Source organism: Nuphar pumila, chromosome 15 (assembly GCF_984573655.1).
Source record: "Nuphar pumila chromosome 15, dmNupPumi1.hap1.1, whole genome shotgun sequence".
Taxonomy (NCBI): Eukaryota; Viridiplantae; Streptophyta; class Magnoliopsida; order Nymphaeales; family Nymphaeaceae; genus Nuphar; species Nuphar pumila.
The window spans coordinates 18995352-19017940 of record NC_143263.1 but is presented as its reverse complement, the minus strand read 5'-3'; the positions used below and the strand labels follow the sequence as shown (position 1 = coordinate 19017940).

Genomic DNA, 22589 nt, shown 5'->3' with positions numbered 1-22589 from the left:
TCTCCGACCATGGCCGTTGACAGGCTCGGGGACTTGCAGGCGATGACATCGGATATGGAGATCTCTTCACCGCTACCTACGTCTCCATGGTGAGGCGAAGGAGATGCACTTCCGAGGCATCCGAAAGCGATCGTGTGGGCAATTCGCAGCAGAGATCAGGGACCCATGGAAGAAGACCCGCAAGTGGCTCAACACCTTTGACACCACCAAGGAGGCCGCGCGGGCATACGACAACACTGCATGCAACCTTCGCGGGCCCAAGGCCTCGCCGACACCTCCGACGAGGACAGTAATGGAAGAAGCCACTAAAACAAAACAAAAAATAGAGGAAGCAAGTTGCAAAGGGTGGCACAACCTGCATCCAAGGCGAAGCAGAACCCTTGTGACAGCTAGATAAGTCCGGCAGAGCCACAAAGAGCCTGACAAAAAAAGAAAACTTTATAGTCGTCGAATACCAAGGGATCCCCCTTGCCTGTCCTCCCTCAGGTGCAGCCCATCGATCTTCCATCGATTAGCATTACACTTTTTGTGTCACTCAATGATACTTTCACGCCTCTCCTAGTAATAAAGCCCATTCCCCTGCATTTTTCTCTCGGTTTGATTGGCCTAACCACGATTGTGAATCGATAAGTGCAAGGCCGAAGATTCTGGTAGGGCAATCGCTTCGACCGGAGCAGGTCGCGATTCCAATGCCCCGAGTTATTTTCTAAGGTCGAAATGACACCGGTGGTGGCGACATCCTTCCATGTTTTCGACGAGAAAACAGTAAAAGAGAGACACAGATCAAGCAAGCAAAATTGGTGCAAGTCTCATGACCAAGCTGGACATTATCGTTGTCCTCGCGCTCACAACGCTGTTGAGACCCATCTCTGGGAGGGAGATGGCAGAGTTTCAGCCTGGCGTGGTGCTGGAGGAGTAGGGAGGGTTCTTGGTGTGCGTGGACACCCTGGGCAAGAGGCACACCTATATGTTGGAGATCATCTTCTTCTTCCTCAACGATGAGTCATACCTCAGTCGCCGATGTTGCCGAGCCATCTGGGTCATGACCCGCTAGAACTGTTCTTCCTTGTTTTTCATTTTCGGCTTCACCCCAAAGGAGAGTGACATCCTCTGTGGCTACTGTGATGCCACCTCCTTCAGAAAAGTGGAAGCAACAGAGGGAAACTGGCATTGGGCGTTGTTGCTGGAGGACGAGCATGAACCTCGCAGTAGCATTTGAAGCGGAGAGGGAGATAGGCAAGACTGCCGAGGAGGCGAAGCCGCTGTCGACATCAGGTGGTCATGCCAGAGCCTCTGCCGACGATGGTGGTTGTTCTTAGAGGAAGAAGCACGATGGCGGTGTTGCTCTTTGTGAGGTGGCAGAGCGCCATCGGGCGGTGGTGGAACATGCAGAAAAAAAAAATAGAGACGAGGAAGAGGGTGGCAACTGCCGCCTCTTCCTCTTCCCTCTCGTAAAAGATGGAACCCTATCAGGAAAAGAAAAAAAAACATAAAGAAAGAAAAAAATGAAAAAAGAAAGAAACGGAAGTGAGAGAGAAACGTATACTAGCACCCACCATCTTCATTAAAGACGAAAGGTAAAGAAAAGGAAAGAAAGAGAGGTAACGACCTTCCCCTTTTCTCACGCATGAGTATTAACTTCATATTAATGACAATGACTCCCTTGGTGCGTAGTAATGACCCACGTGGTGCATGTGGATTCACACCTTGTTAGCAATTTTTTGTTTTACTCGATTCAAATCTAACAAAACAAGGTTGGATCTGGTTGTCATGAAAGGATCTTAATATATCCAATTTGGATCTACTCAAACCATATTGGATGTAGATGGCAGTGATTAAGCCAATGGACCAGAATGATCCAATTGAACTAGCATGAGTCCATTCAACATGATTGGACTTGTTGGACCCACATGGATAACGTACATCATTGTGTTAAATATGTAAATGGATATATTCCACTGTACTGTACCACTTGTACATTGTACCACTTGTACAACATACTGTACTGTATTGTACTGTATGTACTGTACCACTTGTACAACATACTGTATTGTATTGTATATTGTACTGTATGTACTGTATCACTTGTACAGCATACTGTACTGTATTGTACCACTGTACTGTATGTACTGTACCACTTGTACAGCATACTGTACTGTATTGTACCACTTGTACAACATATAAATATCAATGGAAAGGGGAGAAGATCCCATTGCAGCCCAAAATTTTTTCTCTCTTCCCTCTTACCTCTCTCTCTATCTCTTGCTACGATAGTAAGGTGACTCCCACATCTGATTTCTCACATGGTATCAGAGCCAAGGGCGTGGTAATCACGATCATCTGGAAGGCCCCTAAGGACTTTGACGTGCATTTTTGGGCGTTCTCAAGGAAAGTGTTTTCTCTGTTGTTTCTCCGTTGAATCACTATATTTCGACGTCGTTTCTTCATTTCCTCATATCGTGCATCTTTTTCTTCTTACATATTCTGTTATTCCCAATTTTATCAACCCTAATTTCTGTTTTCCCCAAATTTGGGAACCCTCATTTCTCAAAAGTGCCTCTTTTCTCAAACTTCTTGTGATTTCTTATCTATTTCTTGCAATATAGTTGATAAATCGTACATTCTGCACGATTAACTGAAAAATCGTGATTTCCAAAACTCAAAAATTTCTGTCCGTACGGTTCTGTCCGTACAACCTACGAATTTCTGTCGTGCTGTTTGATTCATCCTTGATCTTCTTCCTTATGGATTCTAAAATCAGCCCCGGATTTCTTTCTCAACTTGTTTCTCACAAATTAACTCATGATAACTACTTACTTTGGAAACGCCAAATTCTGCCGTTTATCCGAAGTCATGGTCTTTCCGGGCATCTGGATGGGGGATCACCCGCCCCACCTATGACTATTACGCAAGAGGTAACTGGTAATGATGGGAAGGTGAGTTGCATTGCTATTCCAAATCCTGCGTATGATGTTTGGTTTCAGAATGACCAATCTGTGGTTGCCTATTTGACTGCCACGTTATCTGATCGTATATTACAAACTATCTCTGACCATTTTACTGCTGCAGAACTATGGAGCCATCTTGCTCACTCTTATTCACAGGTTTCTGAATCACGTGCACTTCAACTGAAATGGCAGTTCCAATCTATGCGAAAGGGAACTAAGACCATTACTGAATTTCTAGGGGATATCAAAATTATCATTGATCAGTTGGCCACTATTGGATATCCTGTTTCTGACAGAGATGTTGTTCAGCAGGTATTGGGAAGCCTTGGGCCCCAATATCGTATGTTTTGTACTGCATTACAGGTTGCCTCTACACTTCCATGCTTTGAGGATTTACAGGCCAAACTCCTACAGTATGAAGTTAGTTTGACTCAAGATCATCTTATTGATGATCCTCATCCTGTCATGTTTACATCTGGGTCTACCTCATTTCGTCCACCTGCTGCTCATATGGGCCGTGGAGGACTCCTTCCTACTCCTACTGCTCCACCTGCCACTAGAGGTACCCGTGTCCCTACTTGCTTCCATTGCAACAAGCGTGGCCATGTGAAAGCAGATTGTTGGCACAACCCACAGAATCGCAACAAGGCAGGGAGGTCAGGACCAAGAGCTGGACAGATGAATGTTAGACAGTTTCAGGGGCAGCCGCAGAGAAATTTTCGAGCACATCAGGGTACTGATCAGGGACAGAGTGCAGGGTTGCCACATGATGTGCAACAAATTCTGATGACTGCATTTAACAACATGAATTTGCGTCAGAATGATGATGGAGTTTGGTATATTGATTCTGGAGCAGCCGCACATGTTACTTCTGATGCAGGTAAACTTTCCAACATGGTTCCTTATATTGGCACTGGCACTATTGTCACGGGAGATGGTTCCCACCACCCTATTTCTCATACTGGAAATGCATCTCTCTCTTTGTCACAATCTACACTACCATTGAAAAATGTCTTACTCACTCCTGCCATTGAGAAAAACATTTTATCTGTTTCTAAATTGGTTGATGAAACAAATTCATCCATGGAATTTACTCCGTCTTCTGTTTGTCTTAAGGACCTTCGAACCAAGAAGATGCTCGCTAAGGGTGAACGACGCGGAAACATGTACGTCTTCAAAGCAGCCCCCGGGACTTTGAAGACGTCATCTACCGTGACTCCATCTTTTCCTGCTTATTTGAGTCAGTCTTCTTCTGTTATGCAATGTAATAAGCCAGTTTCTTGGCATCGTCGGTTAGGTCATTGTAGTCAAGGGTTCCTTGACAAATTGTCTTCTCAGGGTTTTATTCCCAAAGTCAAATTAGATCATAAGTGTCCTAGTTGTAATGTCTGCAAGAGTCATGTACTTCCCTTTCAAAGTATCAATAAAAGAGCTTCCAAGCCATTTGAAATTATTCACTCTGATGTTTGGGGCCCAGCTCCTGTTTCATCTCTATCTGGCTCTCGTTATTATGTGTTATTTCTTGACTCTTTCACTCGTTACACTTGGATTTACTTTATGAAATCTAAATCTGAAGTGTTCAAACTTTTCAAACAATTCCATGCTCTTGTTCAGAACCTTTTCAATTCAAATATCACTTATTTCCAGTGTGATGGTGGTGGAGAATACATATCTCATGATTTTAGTGAATATTTAAAGGACCATGGCATCACACGTAACTCCTCTTGTCCTTACACTCCACAACAGAATGGAGTAGCAGAACGTAAGCATCGGCATATTGTTGAAACCGCGTTAAGTATGATGCACAATATTGATATTTCTTTCTCTCTTTGGACTGAGGCCTTTCACACTGCAGTGCATATCATTAACAGGTTGCCTATGGAATTATTAGGAGATCAGTCTCCTTATTATTTGCTTCACGGTTCTCACCCTTCGTATGATGATTTGCATGCTTTCGGATGTATTTGTTATGTCCATGTGGATCATTCTTTACGTAACAAGTTTCAAGATAGAGCAGTTCAGTGCAGATTTCTGGGATATGCCGATGGGTATAAAGGATATAGATGTTATGATCCTATTTTGGGTAAGATTAAGGTGTCTAGAAATGTTGTTTTTGATGATGACCATTTCAGCACTTGTGATACTTCTCAGGTATATGAGCAAACTACTTATGATCCATGGCTTTGTGATACTTTGCTATATGACTCTATCAGAGATCCTGTTGTTGATGAACCAATTCAGTTTGAAGCAGACAACTCCATCATCCAGGATGCACCTTCACGGTTTTCAGGTTTGGTTTATGCCCGTCGAGGAGCCCCTCCAACTTCATCTCACGAGGCTCCCCCTCTTCGACGATCCACACGTGAAAGGCATCCTATCCATCGTTGGGTTAGTTACAACAATTTTTCTCTTGACTTTCAGTTGTTTCTAACCAATGTGGCCAAAGAGAAAGAGCCGTCCACTTTCCATCAGGCAGCCCATTCTCGAGCTTGGGTTGAAGCTATGAACGAAGAAATGGCAGCACTTCATGAATGTCATACATGGGATATTGTTCCTCGACCTGTTGATAGAAATGTTGTTGGTTCCAAATGGGTTTACAAGATCAAGCGTAAACCAGATGGTAGCATTGAAAGATATAAAGCTCGCCTTGTTGCACGCGGATTCACACAACAATATGGGCAAGATTATGAGGAAACTTTTAGCCCTGTTGTCAAAATTGGCACCATTCGTGTGATCCTCACTTTGGCTCTTCAGCATGGTTGGTCTCTTAGCCAGTTGGATGTCAAGAATGCGTTCCTACATGGGGACTTGAAGGAAGAGGTGTATATGGAGCAACCTCCTGGATATAGTGAACATGATGCGGCTACATGGGTTTGTAAATTGAGAAGGTCTCTTTATGGTTTAAAACAGGCATCTCGGTCTTGGTTTGAGAGTTTCTCCATGGAAATTCAGCAGCATGGCTTTTCTAAGAGTATACTTGATCATTCTTTATTTATGTATAAGAATGATCATGTTACTACTTGGGTTCTTATATATGTTGATGACATCATTATCACTGGGAGTGATGATGCACATATTGCCTTGGTCAAGTCTTTACTCATGGCCAAATTTAAGATGAAGGACTTAGGCCCATTGCGATACTTCTTGGGAGTTGAAGTCGATAGGCAAGATGATCGACTTACTCTAAGTCAACACAAGTATACTCTTGACATTCTTCACACCACTGGTATGATTAATTGTAAACCTCTCAGCACCCCATATGTCTTAAATCATAAGTTTAGTGCAAAAGAAGGCCAATTATATCATGATTCCACTTTATATCGCCGCATTGTTGGTATGTTGCAATATCTTACATTTACAAGACCTGACATTGCTTATGTTGTAAATCAAGCATCTCAGTTTATGCATGCTCCCACTGATTGCCATATGGAATGTATTAAGCGTATTCTCAGATATCTGAAAGGGACTATTGGAGATGGATTGCTCTATCACAAAGATAAAAGCTTCACTACAGGACACCGTTTACTTACATATTGTGATGCAGATTGGGGTGGGGACCCTGATGAGCGTAGGTCGGTTTCAGGATATTGTGTTTTCATTGACCCAAATATTGTCACTTGGAGTAGTAAGAAACAAAAGGCCATTGCTAAATCCAGCACTGAGGCAGAGTACAGGGCAATGGCAGCAGGGACAGCTGATGTCACTTGGGTACGGCATCTTCTTCAAGAGTTGAATGAACCCATCTCTTCCTCTCTGCTTTTATGTGATAATCAAAGTGCCATTAATATTTCTTTTAACCCTATTCATCATTGTCGCACGAAGCACATTGAGATTGATCAGCATTTTGTTAGACAAAAGATTGAAACAGAAGAAATTGAGGCTTCGTATGTCAGATCAGAAGACCAAGTGGCAGACATCTTCACCAAAGGATTGGTTAGTCATCAATTTTGGTTACTTAAGGGCAAGTTGAGTATGATTGAAGATCATCCTCAACTTGAGGGAGGCTGTTAAATATGTAAATGGATATATTCCACTGTACTGTACCACTTGTACATTGTACCACTTGTACAACATACTGTACTGTATGTACTGTACCACTTGTACAACATACTGTACTGTATTGTATATTGTACTGTATGTACTGTATCACTTGTACAGCATACTGTACTGTATTGTACCACTGTACTGTATGTACTGTACCACTTGTACAGCATACTGTACTGTATTGTACCACTTGTACAACATATAAATATCAATGGAAAGGGGAGAAGATCCCATTGCAGCCCAAAATTTTTTCTCTCTTCCCTCTTACCTCTCTCTCTATCTCTTGCTACGATAGTAAGGTGACTCCCACATCTGATTTCTCACACATTGGGCCAAAGTGAAAGTTGCATGTGGGGCCTCATACAGGTTTGGACTTCTCTTTGCACGACATCAAGGTCAGTCCTTAAACTTTACTTATTGGTTTCTTTGCATCTATAAAGAGAATATTGATTAATTGGGTCAAACACATGAGTTTCGTGGGTATTTCGTGTTGGCTCAAATAACCCAATGCTGGATCTAAATATTGAGATCCAATTTTAATATTGTTTTTTACTAAAAACTCATGATATAGTTTGGATCTATTTATGATTTGAATTGAGGTTCTACCTAAGAAGGGTGAGTTTAGACCCAAATTAGCATGATGGGATCCAAAATCTATTTATATTGATATAATTGATCTATATGTGTGTGTGCTTTGTATGGTATCTCTTTGGATCCAAACAAAAACACACTAAATACATTTTGGATCTAAGTGTGGATCTTATTTGGTCCTATTATATATGGATCTGGATCCGATATGACTTAGTATTTGATCCAGTTTTTTATATGGATCAAGTTAGGAATCATTAGATCTTATGTTTGGATTAATATTAGATCTGATGTTTGGATCTATTTGGTCCTATTATATATGGATCCAGATCCAGTATGACTTAGTATTTGATCCAATTTTTATATGGATCAAGTTAGGATTCATTAGATCTTATGTTTGGATCAATATTGGATCTGATCAGTATTAAATCAGATGTTTGGATTTAGTAAGTTGATATAGACCTGGTTTAATCCAGTAAAGCAATATTGGATCTTATTGAACTTATATAGATCAAGTTGAATGAGTATATATCTAGTTGAATTAGTTTTAGATCTAGACAATGTTATTCAATCTTTTTGAACTTGAATGTATCTAGTTAATATAAATCCAGATTTGATTTAGAAATGGATCAGGGAATATACTGGCAGATATGGAACTAGTTTTCTTCCAGGTTTTATCTGAATAGAATTAAGATCGGATATTGGATTTAATAATAACATATTTTGTATGGGTCCTGATTTAACCCAGATTGATCCAGATAAGTATAATGTTGGATGTGTGGTGTGGATCCATTTGAATATTAATATGGCTCGTGTTAGACTTGATGTATAACATCTCAAGTCGGATTTATATATGGACTCATATAAATCCAATGGATTTAGATATAGATTTTTTGAGTGGATCCAGTAATGAATCTAAACTAATATATTCAGAAGCTTGCGGATTGATTAAAGCCTTGAAATTGGCTTATCATGTTTGGCATATTCAAATGGTAATGGGATAACTCCCATTGGATATGGATCTGGTGCATATTGTATTTTTCATACATTAGAAGCTTATGCATGGTATGCAACATGGTGGCATTCATATGACTATTTTTTGATCTAGATATATCGTTCCAAAATGATCACGTGGAGATTAACTTAATGAGAATTTAAGCATGTTACATGTGATAATTCACGTAGACAATGAGAGTAATGGACTATGGTGAAAGTTTTGAAAAATAGGAGTATTTGTTGTGTTTGGCAAATCATACTTTATCATAGATCCATGAGCATAAAAAATTCATAGTACTCTACTATTATGCATGTGGACATGATGATGTTCTATGGTATGGTCATGGAAGAGCAATAAGAACCTCATGACTTATGTGAGACCTATATTATGATGTATTCACTTTGCTCTAGAACTATGGACTGCATAGTTGTGTTGTGTATGCAGTGGATGGTGAATACTAAAAATATATTGTTGCACATTAAGGGTTATGATAAAAATTTTGACATGATGAGAAACTCATATAGTTATGTAAAATGAGTGCATGAAAGGAACATGATGAAAAATCAACCTAGTTTGTACGTAGCCTCATGATAGAGATATGTCATGAAGGAGAAATTCAACTAGTATATGTAAAACCTCATGATATCATGGCTAAACCCATACTATATGTGGAAAAGTATCATGGTTCAAATGATGATGGAAAAACTACATGACTATGAGAGAAATAAACCATAACATATGTGAAAACTTTATAATTGAATGATAAAAAAATTTACATGATTATGTGAAAAATAACCCATAACATGTGAGAAAAACACCATTGATATAACCCATGGAATTGTGCATGGTTATTTGGAGCATGTTTTATAATGAAAAGTTATATGCTATACTTAATGCACCAGTTATGATACAATATGGGTGATCGCCTTGTATGGCCAAGTGAGAGATGCTGGATACTGGTTTTGGATCTAGTGTGGCCATAGGGTTTCACACCAGAACCCCAAGAGTTACAAAGAATGGTGGGCTTCTTAGAATAATTCAATAAGTTTTATGGGTTGCATGTAACCTATAATATATGGGTTATAGAGTTTAATGGGGCATTATTTACCAACGGGGGAGGGGGGCTCTGCTTGTCTGGTAGAAGTAGCTAGTGTATGTCACCTTGTGTTGGGATGTTGCAGGTTCAAAACCTAACGGTAGAGGCATGAGCTAGAAATGAGCTCAAGAGAGGATTGAGGAGGAAACCCACCATGTGGAGCGGGTTGGAATAGCTCAATTGATAGAGCATGTGTCTTCACATAAATGGAGGTTTAAGTCATTTTTCTAGTGACATGACCCATCGAATTCGGTGACTCATCCATACCGGATTAAGGAATCACCGGGGTTCCAACACCATGCAAGTCATAAATATATTTCACATGATTAGGGCATTGTTTATGTTAATTGATGAAACCAGTGTCTACCAAATATAACCAAGTACTTCTCTTGAAAATGTTTACACGGAACAAGTCCAAATATGAAACCAACACCTACCAAATATAACTAGGTGCTTTTCTGACAATGTTAATACGGAACAAATCCCAAATATGAAACCAAGATATACCAAGCATAATTAAGTACTTTTCTTGACAATGAATGAAACCAACACCTACCAAATATAAGTACCTTTCTTGACAATGTTAACACGGAACAAGTTCCAAATATGAGCCTAAAGAGGACATATCAAAGAATGTGTTGCAACATACTTATTTTATCTCACATCCTTCCTTCCAATCCAAAACTTAATCAGGCATCCAAAATGTATCGAAATCAGGCATATAAAATATATCAATGCCGCTATCAGCAATCCAAGTTGCCCGTGCATTTGAATGCAAGGCCATGCCCACATGTAGTTCTGGACCAAGTCTAGTAAATGGCAACCATGTGTACACCCAACTCATAGCAAGTCGGCCGTCTAAGGTATCCATTCTTTTATGGTATGAATCAGAACTATCGTCAGAAAGAAATACTCAAATAACCAACGGTAAACAACAAAAAAAGAATGGAAGCATTACCACTCATGTAGAAGGCATGCATAAGCGCATTCCCTTGATGCTATAGACCTCTTTATATACTTTTATACATTTTAGGTAATTAGTAGTTGCTATGAGAGAGAGAGAGAGAGAGGCCTCGGCCATCTACAACCAGTACGCCTAATATGCCTATCTCTCCCAGACTAGGCAAGAAACGCTGTTGGATATGCCAGCACACTTGGTCAAGATAACACGATCGTACGCGTTCAGAGTCCCAATGGTTAGAAGAAAGAGGAAAAAGACAAGAGAGTAAAGAGAGAAGCCAAACACTTTGGTGACCGGCACGGTCTTTCCGTCCAAAAGAGAGAGAGAGAGAGAGAACGTTCCATAATCACGATGGCTTAGAAAGGAGACGTATAATTGAACTTGGTGGTCTTCAAAAGTTGAGTGAGAAAAAAGTCGCTTAATCACAAAGGAACGAATATGAAGTAGAAACAATAAGCAATAGAGATTGTATCTTGCAAGGAAAGCTCATCGCAGCTCATGACAAGCAAGAAAGAAGGAGTTCGCAAGTGGCCATACTGCATGCAACATCGAATATGTATACGTGTTTCAAATTTTCAATCCACATTCACATTAATGTTTCACGCAGTGAATATGAGAGAGAGAGAGAGAGAGAGAGAGAGAGAGAGGTCAAAGCAAAGCGCAGATCATGGTGCAAACAAGGTTCAATCAACAATCAAAAGTAAAGATCAGGCTCATAACTTAAAGCACGAAAAAAGACGTACTAAATCAACAACCAACCGTTTGACACCTCACCACGCTGTCACACCAAGAAGATCCAAGAAAGCATCCATTTCATGAAATCAAAACATAACTCGGCCTATAATCACTTATATTTCATGCAAAAAGAAATCCACACAAATGCCATCATAATCATCACGACCATCATCACCAATTCAGCTCACAAAATCCAACTTCCATTCGAAATCAACCATGTTTCATACGTGCACAACATATCTATATGAATCCCATAATCATCATCAATTTATCATATGAGAGAGAGAGAGTTTACTTGCTTGCTAGTAGTAACAGTAAGACAACAAATCCATACCTTGGCATCATTAGCACAAGGTTTCAAGGCCGAAACACTTGTCATCACGCTCTCCACCACCATCAACTTCTTCTTCTGCTTCATGGCAGCTTCCACACCAACATCATCCTCTCCAACGTCACTTCTCTTTCTCTTATTCATCACCTTCTCAAAACCACTAACACCATTCTTCTTCTTCATCTTAATCTTCTTCTTCTTCTTCTTCTTCATGTTCATCATCTTCGTTTTCTTCTTCTCCATCGCGTCCACCGCAGCACCATCACCACCACCGACCACCTCCGGCGCGTTGGCGAATATCTCGACGATGGATCTCTTCTTGGGAACCCTCACCTTCAATCTCTGCCGTCCATCTCCAGGTGGCCCATTATCCTGGTCGTCCGCTGTGGTGGGCAGCTCCCCACCCTCCTCTTCCACGAAACCGCCTTCCTCCCCGCCATCCCGCCCTGCCACGTCATCACCCCCGGTTTCAGGATCAGGATTCCGGTTTTCGGACACCGTACATGTGACGGGTTCGTGATGGGGGGCTGAGAATCGGGCTCTTTCGAACGACCACCATCTGAATTTCCGGCAAGTCATGGGCGGGAAGCCACGACCGTCCGCCCGCGAGAGCTCACCATCGAACGGCCAGCATCTTGCCACATCCACGCTCCTCATCTTCAGCACATACTCCCTAAAGAATCAGGAGAGTCCCCCACAAGTACAAACAACCACAATGTAAGAAGAACAACAAGCACAAGAAAGAAGACGAGAAACGCGGATACAAAACAAGAGACACTCAGATGAGAAAAAAGAAAAAAAATTACGGTGGAGGATGAAATATTACCGGATAGAAAAGGTGTCTGAGATGCTGGCCATGGTTCCAGTTTGCCGACAGATTTCTCGCCGGAAATTTAGGATCCCGGCCAAGCTATAGAGAGAGAGGAAATGGGCAATGAGTAAAGCAAGAGAATAAAGGAGAGAGAGATGGGTAGATGTGAGATGGAAAGAGCAGATGGAAGTGGGAAGAAGAAAAGAACGGAAAAAGAGGAAAAGAGAAAATGGGGGTGAAGAAGGAGGAAAACGATGGCAATAAATATTAGTTTTCTACTTAGTTTACTACGAGGAAATTGGTGGGAGAGAGATAAAAAAGGCTGAACAAGTGCCAGATGCCTTTTCTTTCCTTTCTGTTTTCCCGCTCTCAGCCTCTCACTCATCCCCACCCTCCTTCTCTCTCTCTATATATATATATATGCATTTATGGGACAGAAAGCGACACATGAGTGGCAGAATAGAGATGGGATGCGTAATGGCATCACTGTTACGCCACAGAAGAGGACAGGAATGACCCCTCTGTGTGTTTACCATGGACTCCCCTATCCTTTTCCCTCTTTTCCCCTTGCTTTCATTGTACATCAATGTCATATTTATTAAATAAAATTATGTTCCTCTCAGTCCTTAATCATCTTCCACAATGTCAGAACAACCCTTAGTTCAATCCTTACCTGTAAATAACCAAGGTCAGTGATGGTGATTGTACTCTTAAAATTTAAATTAATGCCTAATTACAAAGTAATCTCTATTACCAAACACTGCCCCCAATAGAATAACATTGATTTAGATATTTTAATTTTGATATTTAGCCTTGGTTCAGTAGATTTTTAGAATCACATTCCACCTTGCCTTTATTCCAACTGAATTGTGATCGTGTCGTGCCTGCTTTCTTTAACTATTAAAAGGTTGCTGCATGAGAATGGCTGTTTTTGACTTATGATAAAATTACAGAACGCTAGCACATGAGCCCAAACACCCTAGAGTATTTACAAGTCAAAACTGTGGTAGTATTCATCGATGGTATTTAACAATCAGAAAAAAGAAAAACCACTAGATGACACTTTTACAGTTGAACATCTACGCCATAATTTTTTTATGCAATCTATACACAAAGCACTTATTTTTCCCCCTTCATGCATCTAGTAATTAGTGAAATGTATATATATATATATATATATATAGAGAGAGAGAGAGAGAGAGAGAGAGAGGCGGAAGGACCGTCCAACCAAAAAAAAGGTTCAAAATCTACCAATATGGTACGGCTTTCCTTCTTCAATGCTTTGACATCTCATCCATCGGACCTTATATATATTTATAATTTATTTAATAAACAATATACTTTACACAACAAGCTGGGGTCACGCAGACTCCCACCAGTTATTATTCAACTTACCACTGGGGTTTGAACCTGCAACGGCACACCACAAGGAGACGTGCATTGACAGTTCCTACCAACCATGCAAAGCCCCCATTGGTAATGCATTTAAATACTTACAATATAAAATATCATGAGCTGTTGATTTTTAGCATTTTAAAAAACACATCTAAACTTAAAAAAATTTATAATCCAAAATATGTCGCTCTCTAAACGAGTGATAAGAATTCAATATGTAAAGTCTATAAGGAACATCATCCAATGATATATATATATATATATAGAGAGAGAGAGAGAGAGAGATGCAAAAGGGTAGGAACCTTAGTGACAAATATCATGAGATTTACGAAAATCCCATTTTTTTTTTTGTGAATAATACTTTAAAAGTTAAAAACGACATTTTTTGCAAGATTTACAAAATATCATGAGATTAACGTTTGTGACAAAACCTCCAAAAATATCATGAGATTTTATAAATCTCGTGATATATAGCCGTATCTTTTGTCTTAGGTTTTTCATTTTTTTTTCTTCGATTTTTCACTTGTTTTTGGTTTGCCCTAAGTCTGCAAAAGGGGTTTCAGCCACATCACTTTTGTTTACCGAGAGAGACTAAAAGAGAGAGGCATGCCCTGTAAAAGGGGTTTCTTCCACTAGCATCAAGGGGTTTGGTCCTTAAAAGCCACTGGCCACCGACATCAAAGGGTTTCGTTTATCAGCCTACAAAAAGGGTTTTATAGAGAGAAGGAGATAAAGGGCATCACCCTCTTCTCCATGTACAATGACTAGGAAATGGATCTCGATGATGATGATGAAGGTGATGAGCCTAACGTCGATGGCATTATTGTTGTCGATGCTACCGTGGATGATTGTGGTAAGGATGACGACAATCGAGGCAACGGTGATAGAGATGTTGATGTTCGGGATGTTGATGATGGCATTGTTGTGCTGATGAAATCCTCAATTCTAAAGACTCTCCAGAACGAGAATTCTGCTCAGACCAAGAGGTTTCTCCTTAGGAGCCCTTCAAAATCACTACTAACGATGACGTCGACTCTGCTTGTGGCGGATGTTGGTGTAATATATGGCATTTTTCTTGATTTTTGTATTATTTTGATAATGATAATTTTGAGGGATGACTTTCATGTACTTGGTTGCATTTTTACAGATTTTTCGAGAAGAACGATCTTTATTTTGTCAAAATTAGAGTTGTAACAAGTTTTGAGGGCATAGTAATCATTTTGGAAGTGTTATGAGGGCATTTATGTCTCGAGGGTCATAGTCATCCAACCCAAAGTTGACTTTTGAGGGCTCAGTCAATTGCGTGAGAGACATGGTTGATATTTTTCAATTGTTTGAGTGGCAATTCTATGGTTTTTTTGTTTGGGAGAGGACATAAATGAGTCTAATAGACTCATTTGAGATTTCTTTGGCATGCAAGGGCATTTTGGTCCTTATTGGGCCAGGGTTGCCACTTAGTCTAGCCAACCCTAGTAGGTTAAACCTTGGGTCAGCTGGACCCAGCCAGGTGGCAAGACCACTTGGGAGTTGGTTCCAACTTAGTTGGACCAGCTAGGTTTGAACCTAGTTAGCCAATTAAGTAGGCCACCTAGGGTTCCATGCCCCTCTTTGGTTAGGATCTAGTTGGATCCTGGATCCAGACCTAGATCCATACTCAGTTTCTCCCTTAAAACTCTCATTCACAATTTTTGCCAAAATTCTCTTATTTTTTCTTCCTTTCTTCTTCCTCTTCTCCCCTCGTCCTCACTGCGCCCTTTCTCTCTCTCTCTCTCCCTCTTTTCTATTGATGCCAGTGGTGAGCCACCTCCATCTGCAACACTCTTCCTCTTGTTGTTGGCGTACTGATCCTCCACCTGCCATGGAGCCACCCCTCTCCCCTTCTGGTTTACATATGTGTGGAGCCTCCCTGCTTGCCGTAGAGCCTTAGAGGAAGGACCGACCAGGGTAGGTCGACCCTTCCCCTCTTTTTTCTTCTTCTTCCTCTTCTATTTTTTTGGTTTTTGGGCATCTTCAAGGCTGAGGATGAGTTGTAGCCTTAGGGTTGATTGGAGAGTCGTGGTTGAGTGTAGGGCGTATTTGAGCATTTTTATGTGTTTATGGCCTTATACCTATCAGGTTTTGCATTTCAAGGTAGGTACTCGACCCTCTCTCCTGATTAGCGTCATGGTAGACATGTGTGTTGTGTTTTTCGACATGTATCAACTCTTGAAATTTCAGTTTCTTCGTGTTTGGTCTGTCCATGACTTGTGCATTTGATGATTTTTTTTGTAGTATATGTTTGTGTTGTTTGAGTGATTGTCGAAAGAAAAATGTTTTGTTTTGTCACATTAAAGTTGTTGCACTTGTATGTATTTTGGTATCATGTGTCTTGTTGAAAAAAAGAAATTGTAGAGGTTATGAATTGAGTATGCGACTCTTATATTTGAAAAAAAAAATTGTGTTTTAAGTAACTATGCTACCTATGTGTTAGTTTTTAGAAAAAATATTTCTGCACTTAGAATATAAGCTAGATATATGAATTGGTTGTTAAAAAAAAAATTGTAGAGGTTTTGAACTGCGTATGTGACTATTATGTTTGAAAAAATCTATATTTTAATAAACTATTCTGCCTATGTGTTAGTTAAAAAAAAAATTGTACTTAGAATATGAGCTGCATATATGAATTGGTTGTTGAAAAAAAATTCTATAGAAGTTATGAACTGCGTATGTGACTGTTATGTTTGAAAAAAAATTATATTTTAACAAACTATGCTGCCTGTGTTAGTTTGTAAAAAAAAAAACCATACTTAGAATATGAGCTGCATATATGAATTGGTTGTTGAAAAAAAAAATGTAGAAGTTATGAACCGTGTATGTCACTGTTATGTTTGAAAAAAAATATGTATTTTAATAAACTATACTGCCTATGTGTGTAGTTTGAAAAAAGTTATGCATTAGAAATGCCCATGCTGCATATGTGTGTAGTTAAAAAAAAGATTCTGCATTAGAAATGCCTATGGCCTATTGTGTAGTTTGAAAAAAATTGCTTCGTTAGAAATGCCTATGCTGCCTATGTATGTAATTTGAAAAAAGAAATCTTCATTAGAAATGCCTTTGCTGCCTATGTTTGTAGTTAAAAAAAATAATTGCATTAGAAATGCTTATGCTCCCTATATGTGTAGTTGAAAAAAAATTCTACATTAGAAATGCCTATGTTGCCTATGTGTGTAGTTTAAAAAAAAAATTGTATTATAGATGCTTATATTGCTTATGTGTGTAGTTAAAAAAAAAATGCATTAGAAATGCTTATGTTGTCTATGTGATTAGTTTTGAAAAAAGATTTTCTGTAGTGTAAACACCTATGTTGACTATGTGTTTGTTTGAAAAAAAAATTGTACTTTGATTACCTATGTTGCCTGCCTTTGTGTGCAGTTTGAAAAAAAAAATATGCATTAGAAATGCCTATACTGCCTATGTGATCAGTTTTGAAAAAAGATTTTTTGTATGTGTTTGTTTGAAAAACAAATTTATACTTTGATTACCTATGCTGCCTATGTGTTTAAAAAAAATATCTTTAATTTGATTACCTATGTTGTCTATGTGATCAGTTTTGAAAAATATTTTTCTGTAGTGTAAACACCTGTGTTGCCTATGTATTTGTTTGAAAAAAAATGTAATTTGATTACCTACATTATCTATGTGATCAGTTTTGAAAAAGATTTTTTTTAGTGTAAACACCTATGTTGCCTATATGTTTGTTTGAAAAAAAAATTGTATTTTGATTACCTATATTACCTATGTGTTTGTTTGAAAAAAAAATTATAGTATGAATACATATGCTGCCTATATGTTTGTTTGAAAAAAAAAATATGTTTTATGAATACCTATGCTACCTATATGTTTAGGTTGAAAAGTTTTCTGTAATTTGAATAACTACATTGCCTATGTGATCTGTGATAAAAAAAAAATGGTTTATGATACATATGTAAACTATGTGATCTGTTGTGGAAAAAAAATTCTGTTATGTGATATTCAAGCTGTCCATATTGTTCTAAATTAGAAAAAAAAAATTATGTAGCACGTGTGCATGTTGTTCATGTTTTAAGTTGGGAATTTACCTTATTCTTATAAAGCAAGTTATGAAAAATTTATATCTTGGATATTAAACCGATATCTTATTTTTGGCAAATGTTAATTGAATTGAAGGCCCAAAAGTTGTGGCATTAAAAGCATAATGAACCCTTGTTATTTATTTTTTAATAAAATTTTGATTTAGTTATAGGATTTGTGATTATGTTGCATTCTTCTAGACTCTTGAATGATGTTCTATTTAGTTTTTTAATACATGGGTTGTAGTAGTCCATGTATATTGTTGTTGGGATTTGTAGAAGTACAATTTTCTCGAATTTCTTCTAGTGTGGACCATGAGAGATGGTTTTTCCATGTGTGAGCCTACTGCAGGAGGGCAGTAAGGCCTTAGTTAAACATGATGTTGTTGGGACACGTAGGTGACCCTATGTGTGCAATAATTAAAGTGACTGATAAGTTAAATAGATAATCTTGTAAGTTAAGAACTTAGTGTAGCTTTTTGGACAAGGCCCTACATACCTAGAAGGTACATTGAAAACTAATGTAAACATGAACATTAATTAAATATGAAACAAGTTGCACAGAAATATTTGGTTATGCCCAGAAAGATGGGGTAACTTGTCACTAGGGATGCACACGAGCCAAGCCTGAGCTATTCAAACTTGGCTTAGTTCAAAATCACTTTGTCCAAGCTAGGCTCGAGCTCTGAGCTAAGCTTGTAAGGCGTTGTCTGAACTCGGCTCGGTTCCAAGCTCGAGCCGAGCCGAGCCGAGCCGAGCCGAGCCAAGCTTAAACAAGATTTATTAAAAAAAAATTTACAAAGGAGGGATTTGATCCCCCAACCTTCTTAAAATTAACCAAGGGACCTACCATTAAGCCAAAGCATGTCTTTTGATTATTATTACTGAAAAATTTTTATACATACTAAAAATTCTCAGTAAAAAAAGGCTAGATTTGAACCTAACACATTCTTAATAAAGACTAACGCCCTACCCATTACAGTAACAATGCAATTCTGATTTTATTTGCAAAGATATTATATATATGGGGGTTGCAATGAATCGAGCCTTATCGAGCTTGACAGGTCATTCAAACCCTGCTCGATAGCTCACCCGAGCTTCATACAACGGTTCAAGCTTGACTCATTTATGAAGCGGATGAGCTTGAGCTAAGCTTTAACTGAGTCGAGCTCAAGCCAACTCGGTTCGGTGTATATCCCTACTTGTCACCTTGAGTGACCTTGTACTCATCTTGTGAATGAGTTTGCACCAACCCTGTGGGATGTGCTGAGTTGTCGACAAACTCCTACTCAGTTGATGGAGGCAGGTTGTTGTTGTGGGTCTCATCTTAGTCATTAGGGTAGACCAGTTCCCAACCACAACAACTTAGGAGACAATGACTCCTTTGTGTACGTACGCTAGCGGTAGTGTACTGCAACTTTGTTTGAAAAAAGGAATGCCTTAACGAAAGGTTCTGGACCTTGGTGTTGGTATAACCAAGTTCTCTTGAGGTTAATAAAAAATGAAAAATACCAGTGTGTGAAAATACACCCCTATGTAGATTGGTGAGCCTATAGCGGCCCAAGGTTGTGGTGCTCACGTGGAAACAATAATTAATATCAAAACAAAATAATTGTATGTGCATCATCTAGAAAACAAAAGAACAACTTAAACAAAGAAAGTATTAAAATATGTTCATGCATCTAGGATGTGCATGTATTGTTATTTTTCCTCTTGAGTTAGAGGTTGAGTAGAGTTAGATCCTACAGAGAGACGGGTATTGGATTCGTGTTGAGCTTTGGACTTGGTTGGAGTCCAGTTTAGTTCATCGACTTATCCATGTTCGCTATAACGAGATGGGAGGTCGAGTTTTCTGCTGAGACATATTGTTGGTCTCATCCCTATTTTTTTCTTTTTCAAATACCTACGATTAGGTGTGCGTTGGAGGTGATGGATATGGTGGACTCAAGTATCTCTAGAGCTGGATCGTGGACCCATTCTACTATTGAGGATTCTGTGTGTTTTGGGACTCACTGATGTTATATGATTTAAATTTTTTATAAAAAGTACTTATAGATAACTAGATTTTGTAAATGAAGCTTAAAAGTCAATATATGAAATATTTTGATTCACTGTGTATTGACAGCATGTCAGTGACGTAGACGAAATGTGAAATACCTGCATATCTGCGCCAATGAGACCATCCATGGAGTCGAATTCAAGGATTACCCAACGCCCGTCGGCAAAGATTGCGTCTTGGTGGTCGATATGTCGTCGAATTTCTGCTCGAAGCCGGTGGATGTGTCAAAATTCGGCTTGATCTACGCCGGGGCACAGAAGAATGTAGGCCCTTCGGGGGTGACCATCGTCATTGTTTGAAAGGATCTCATCGGCAACGCTCAGACGGTGACTCCCGTGATGCTCGATTACAAGATCCACGCAGAGAACAAGTCTCTGTACAACACCTCGCCCTGTTTCGCAATCTACATTTGCGGGCTGGTTTTCGAAGATCTGTTGAACCAGGGAGGTTTGGAGGAGATCGAGAGGAAGAATTCGGAGAAGGCGAGGATCCTCTACGAGACGATCGATGAGAGCGGCGGGTTCTATAGGTGCCCGGTCGAGAAATCGGTGCGATCTCTGATGAATGTTTCGTTTACGCTCGAGAAGTCGGAGCTCGAGACCGGATTCAAAATATTTTTGCTTTCGCTATGTGCTCATTTAAAAAAAAAAATAGTTCAAATTTCTAGTGATCACAGTTGGGGATTCAAATGTTAGCAAGTCGATCAACGGTAGTGGTTTGGCGATTGTTGATTATGCTCACGATTTGAGCGCGTTGTCTCCTAAGGCGGTGGTAATTCCTTGCCTCCTTTTGTTTTTGCACTTACGGAGAAGATTGAGGCTCTTTTATCCTTTTTATTTTTTTTGTGGTTTAGATGGTGATGGCAAATCATATGGTGATGGAAAATCATGCACCGTTAGTATCTTCTTGTGGGTTATTGTTGAAAATTAATTAGAATTAGGGTTTTGTGGAATAGGTTGATACTTCTTAGATATGGATAGTGAGATTGAAAATATATTTTATATTTTTTCATGTAAAATTAACTGTGTAATTAGTTTATTTTTATTTGAATTTGTTTAAATGTTTTTAGATTTTCGAGAATTTATTTAATTTTTTAATAATTTTTTGGAGGAAAGTTGAAAATCTCTCAAGAAATTCACAACCGAGAAATTGCTGTTTTAAACTTTTGTCGCTAAGGTAGGAACAAACCATCATGCATATGGATGATCATGCAAAGGAATGGCATGGCTGCACATACACACCACATACATGGCCATCAAGACAGCATGTCAGTGACGTAGACGAGCTCTCCTGTAGCGTGGGCCGGGCCCCACATTTTCTGACGCCTGTCTCTCCCATAACGACACATTTCTTTATTACCTTCCCTTTAGTGTTTTCCATGCCCATGTCCTTAATTTTCTATGGAGATTATACTTATGCAATCCTTACACCATTTTTTTTAACTTTATTAGTTCAATTCCCTAGACAAATTATCTAAACCAACTCTGCTTACCATGAGCTTCTGTGAGACACCTGCAGTAAGTACCTTTATCAACAGTTTTCCCGCCTTCAGTATGGGGTCAGGTGATCAGCATGACCATTATCATCACCACCATGATTACTTACTCCATTAGTAATTAACAATTTTTTACCCAACAAGTAAAAAGTAAAAGACAAATGTGAATATTTTTTAAGGTTTTTATAGCATAAAGAATCGAACGAAAGAATGGCGTACGTGCAGCCAAAACAAAGAGTGGGATTTTAAATTAAAAGAAAGACCAACCCAAGAATGAGAATCTTTCACACTAGACATTCAGCTTGTGATTGCTCTTAGAGAAGTAAAGTTTTAAAAAAGAGATCATAGATACAAGTGATCTTCAAATGGAGGATAAGTTTGAAAAGAGCTTTGTACCTCCTGACATTTTTTCTTCGCCCTCATGTAGTGTCAATAATCTTATTGTCCAATTATACAGTTTTGAACATTGATGTGGTGGTGGTGAGGATGTACTTTGAGGCATTGAAGAGGGTTGGCTTTTAGGGTTTCTTTTCCTTTTACTAGGACAGCTAGTGCATTCTCTTCTCACTTTCGTGATAGTATGATGTGAATAGAGCACTTAGTAGCTAAAGGACATTCAAATTGGCACCTAAATAGAGTCAGACATGCGATCCTGAGTAGAACCTTCTTTGATTGCCTTGCCAATGGGATGATGGTGATCAGGATACAAGTCCCGATTGCTATTTGGAAGAGTAATGTCTCCACAGTCAAATCAAGAAATTTCAAGTTCTTTAAATATGTGAAGAATGGATTTTTCTTTTCCTTTGAAAACAAAAAATTGAAGAGCAAAATGTGATATGGTTTCTTTTTCCTGGTTAGACCTGTGGTCAAAATGTAGCTTATAAATCATTTGAAGGAACAACAGCATATCAGGATGTATAAAGTTCTCCTGACTAATGTATATATACAGACACTGAAACTTCAGAAAAAAAACAAGGAAAAAGTATATGCGTACGTAACTTGTTTTAGAATATCAATAAAATATATAAAAGACAAGGCATT

General features: G+C 39.0%; 1 protein-coding gene and 1 pseudogene across 1 annotated transcript in view; one reads left to right on the top strand and one right to left on the bottom strand.

Annotated features, from left to right (window-relative positions):
* The window catches only part of LOC149814705 (uncharacterized), a 35213-nt gene extending 22589 nt beyond the window's left edge, over nt 1-12624 (bottom strand). Inside the window, exons 1-2 of the mRNA XM_089989054.1 lie at nt 12527-12624; nt 11704-12373 (exon numbers count right to left, since the gene is read on the bottom strand). Of these exons, the coding sequence (XP_089845180.1) occupies nt 11704-12373; nt 12527-12558 (702 nt within the window). The 5' untranslated portion in view covers nt 12559-12624. The remainder of the gene's footprint in view (nt 1-11703; nt 12374-12526) is intronic.
* Nucleotides 12625-14677: 2053 nt separating this feature from the next.
* Nucleotides 14678-22070, top strand: LOC149814704 (phosphoserine aminotransferase, chloroplastic-like; annotated as a pseudogene).
* Nucleotides 22071-22589: the final 519 nt, after the last annotated feature.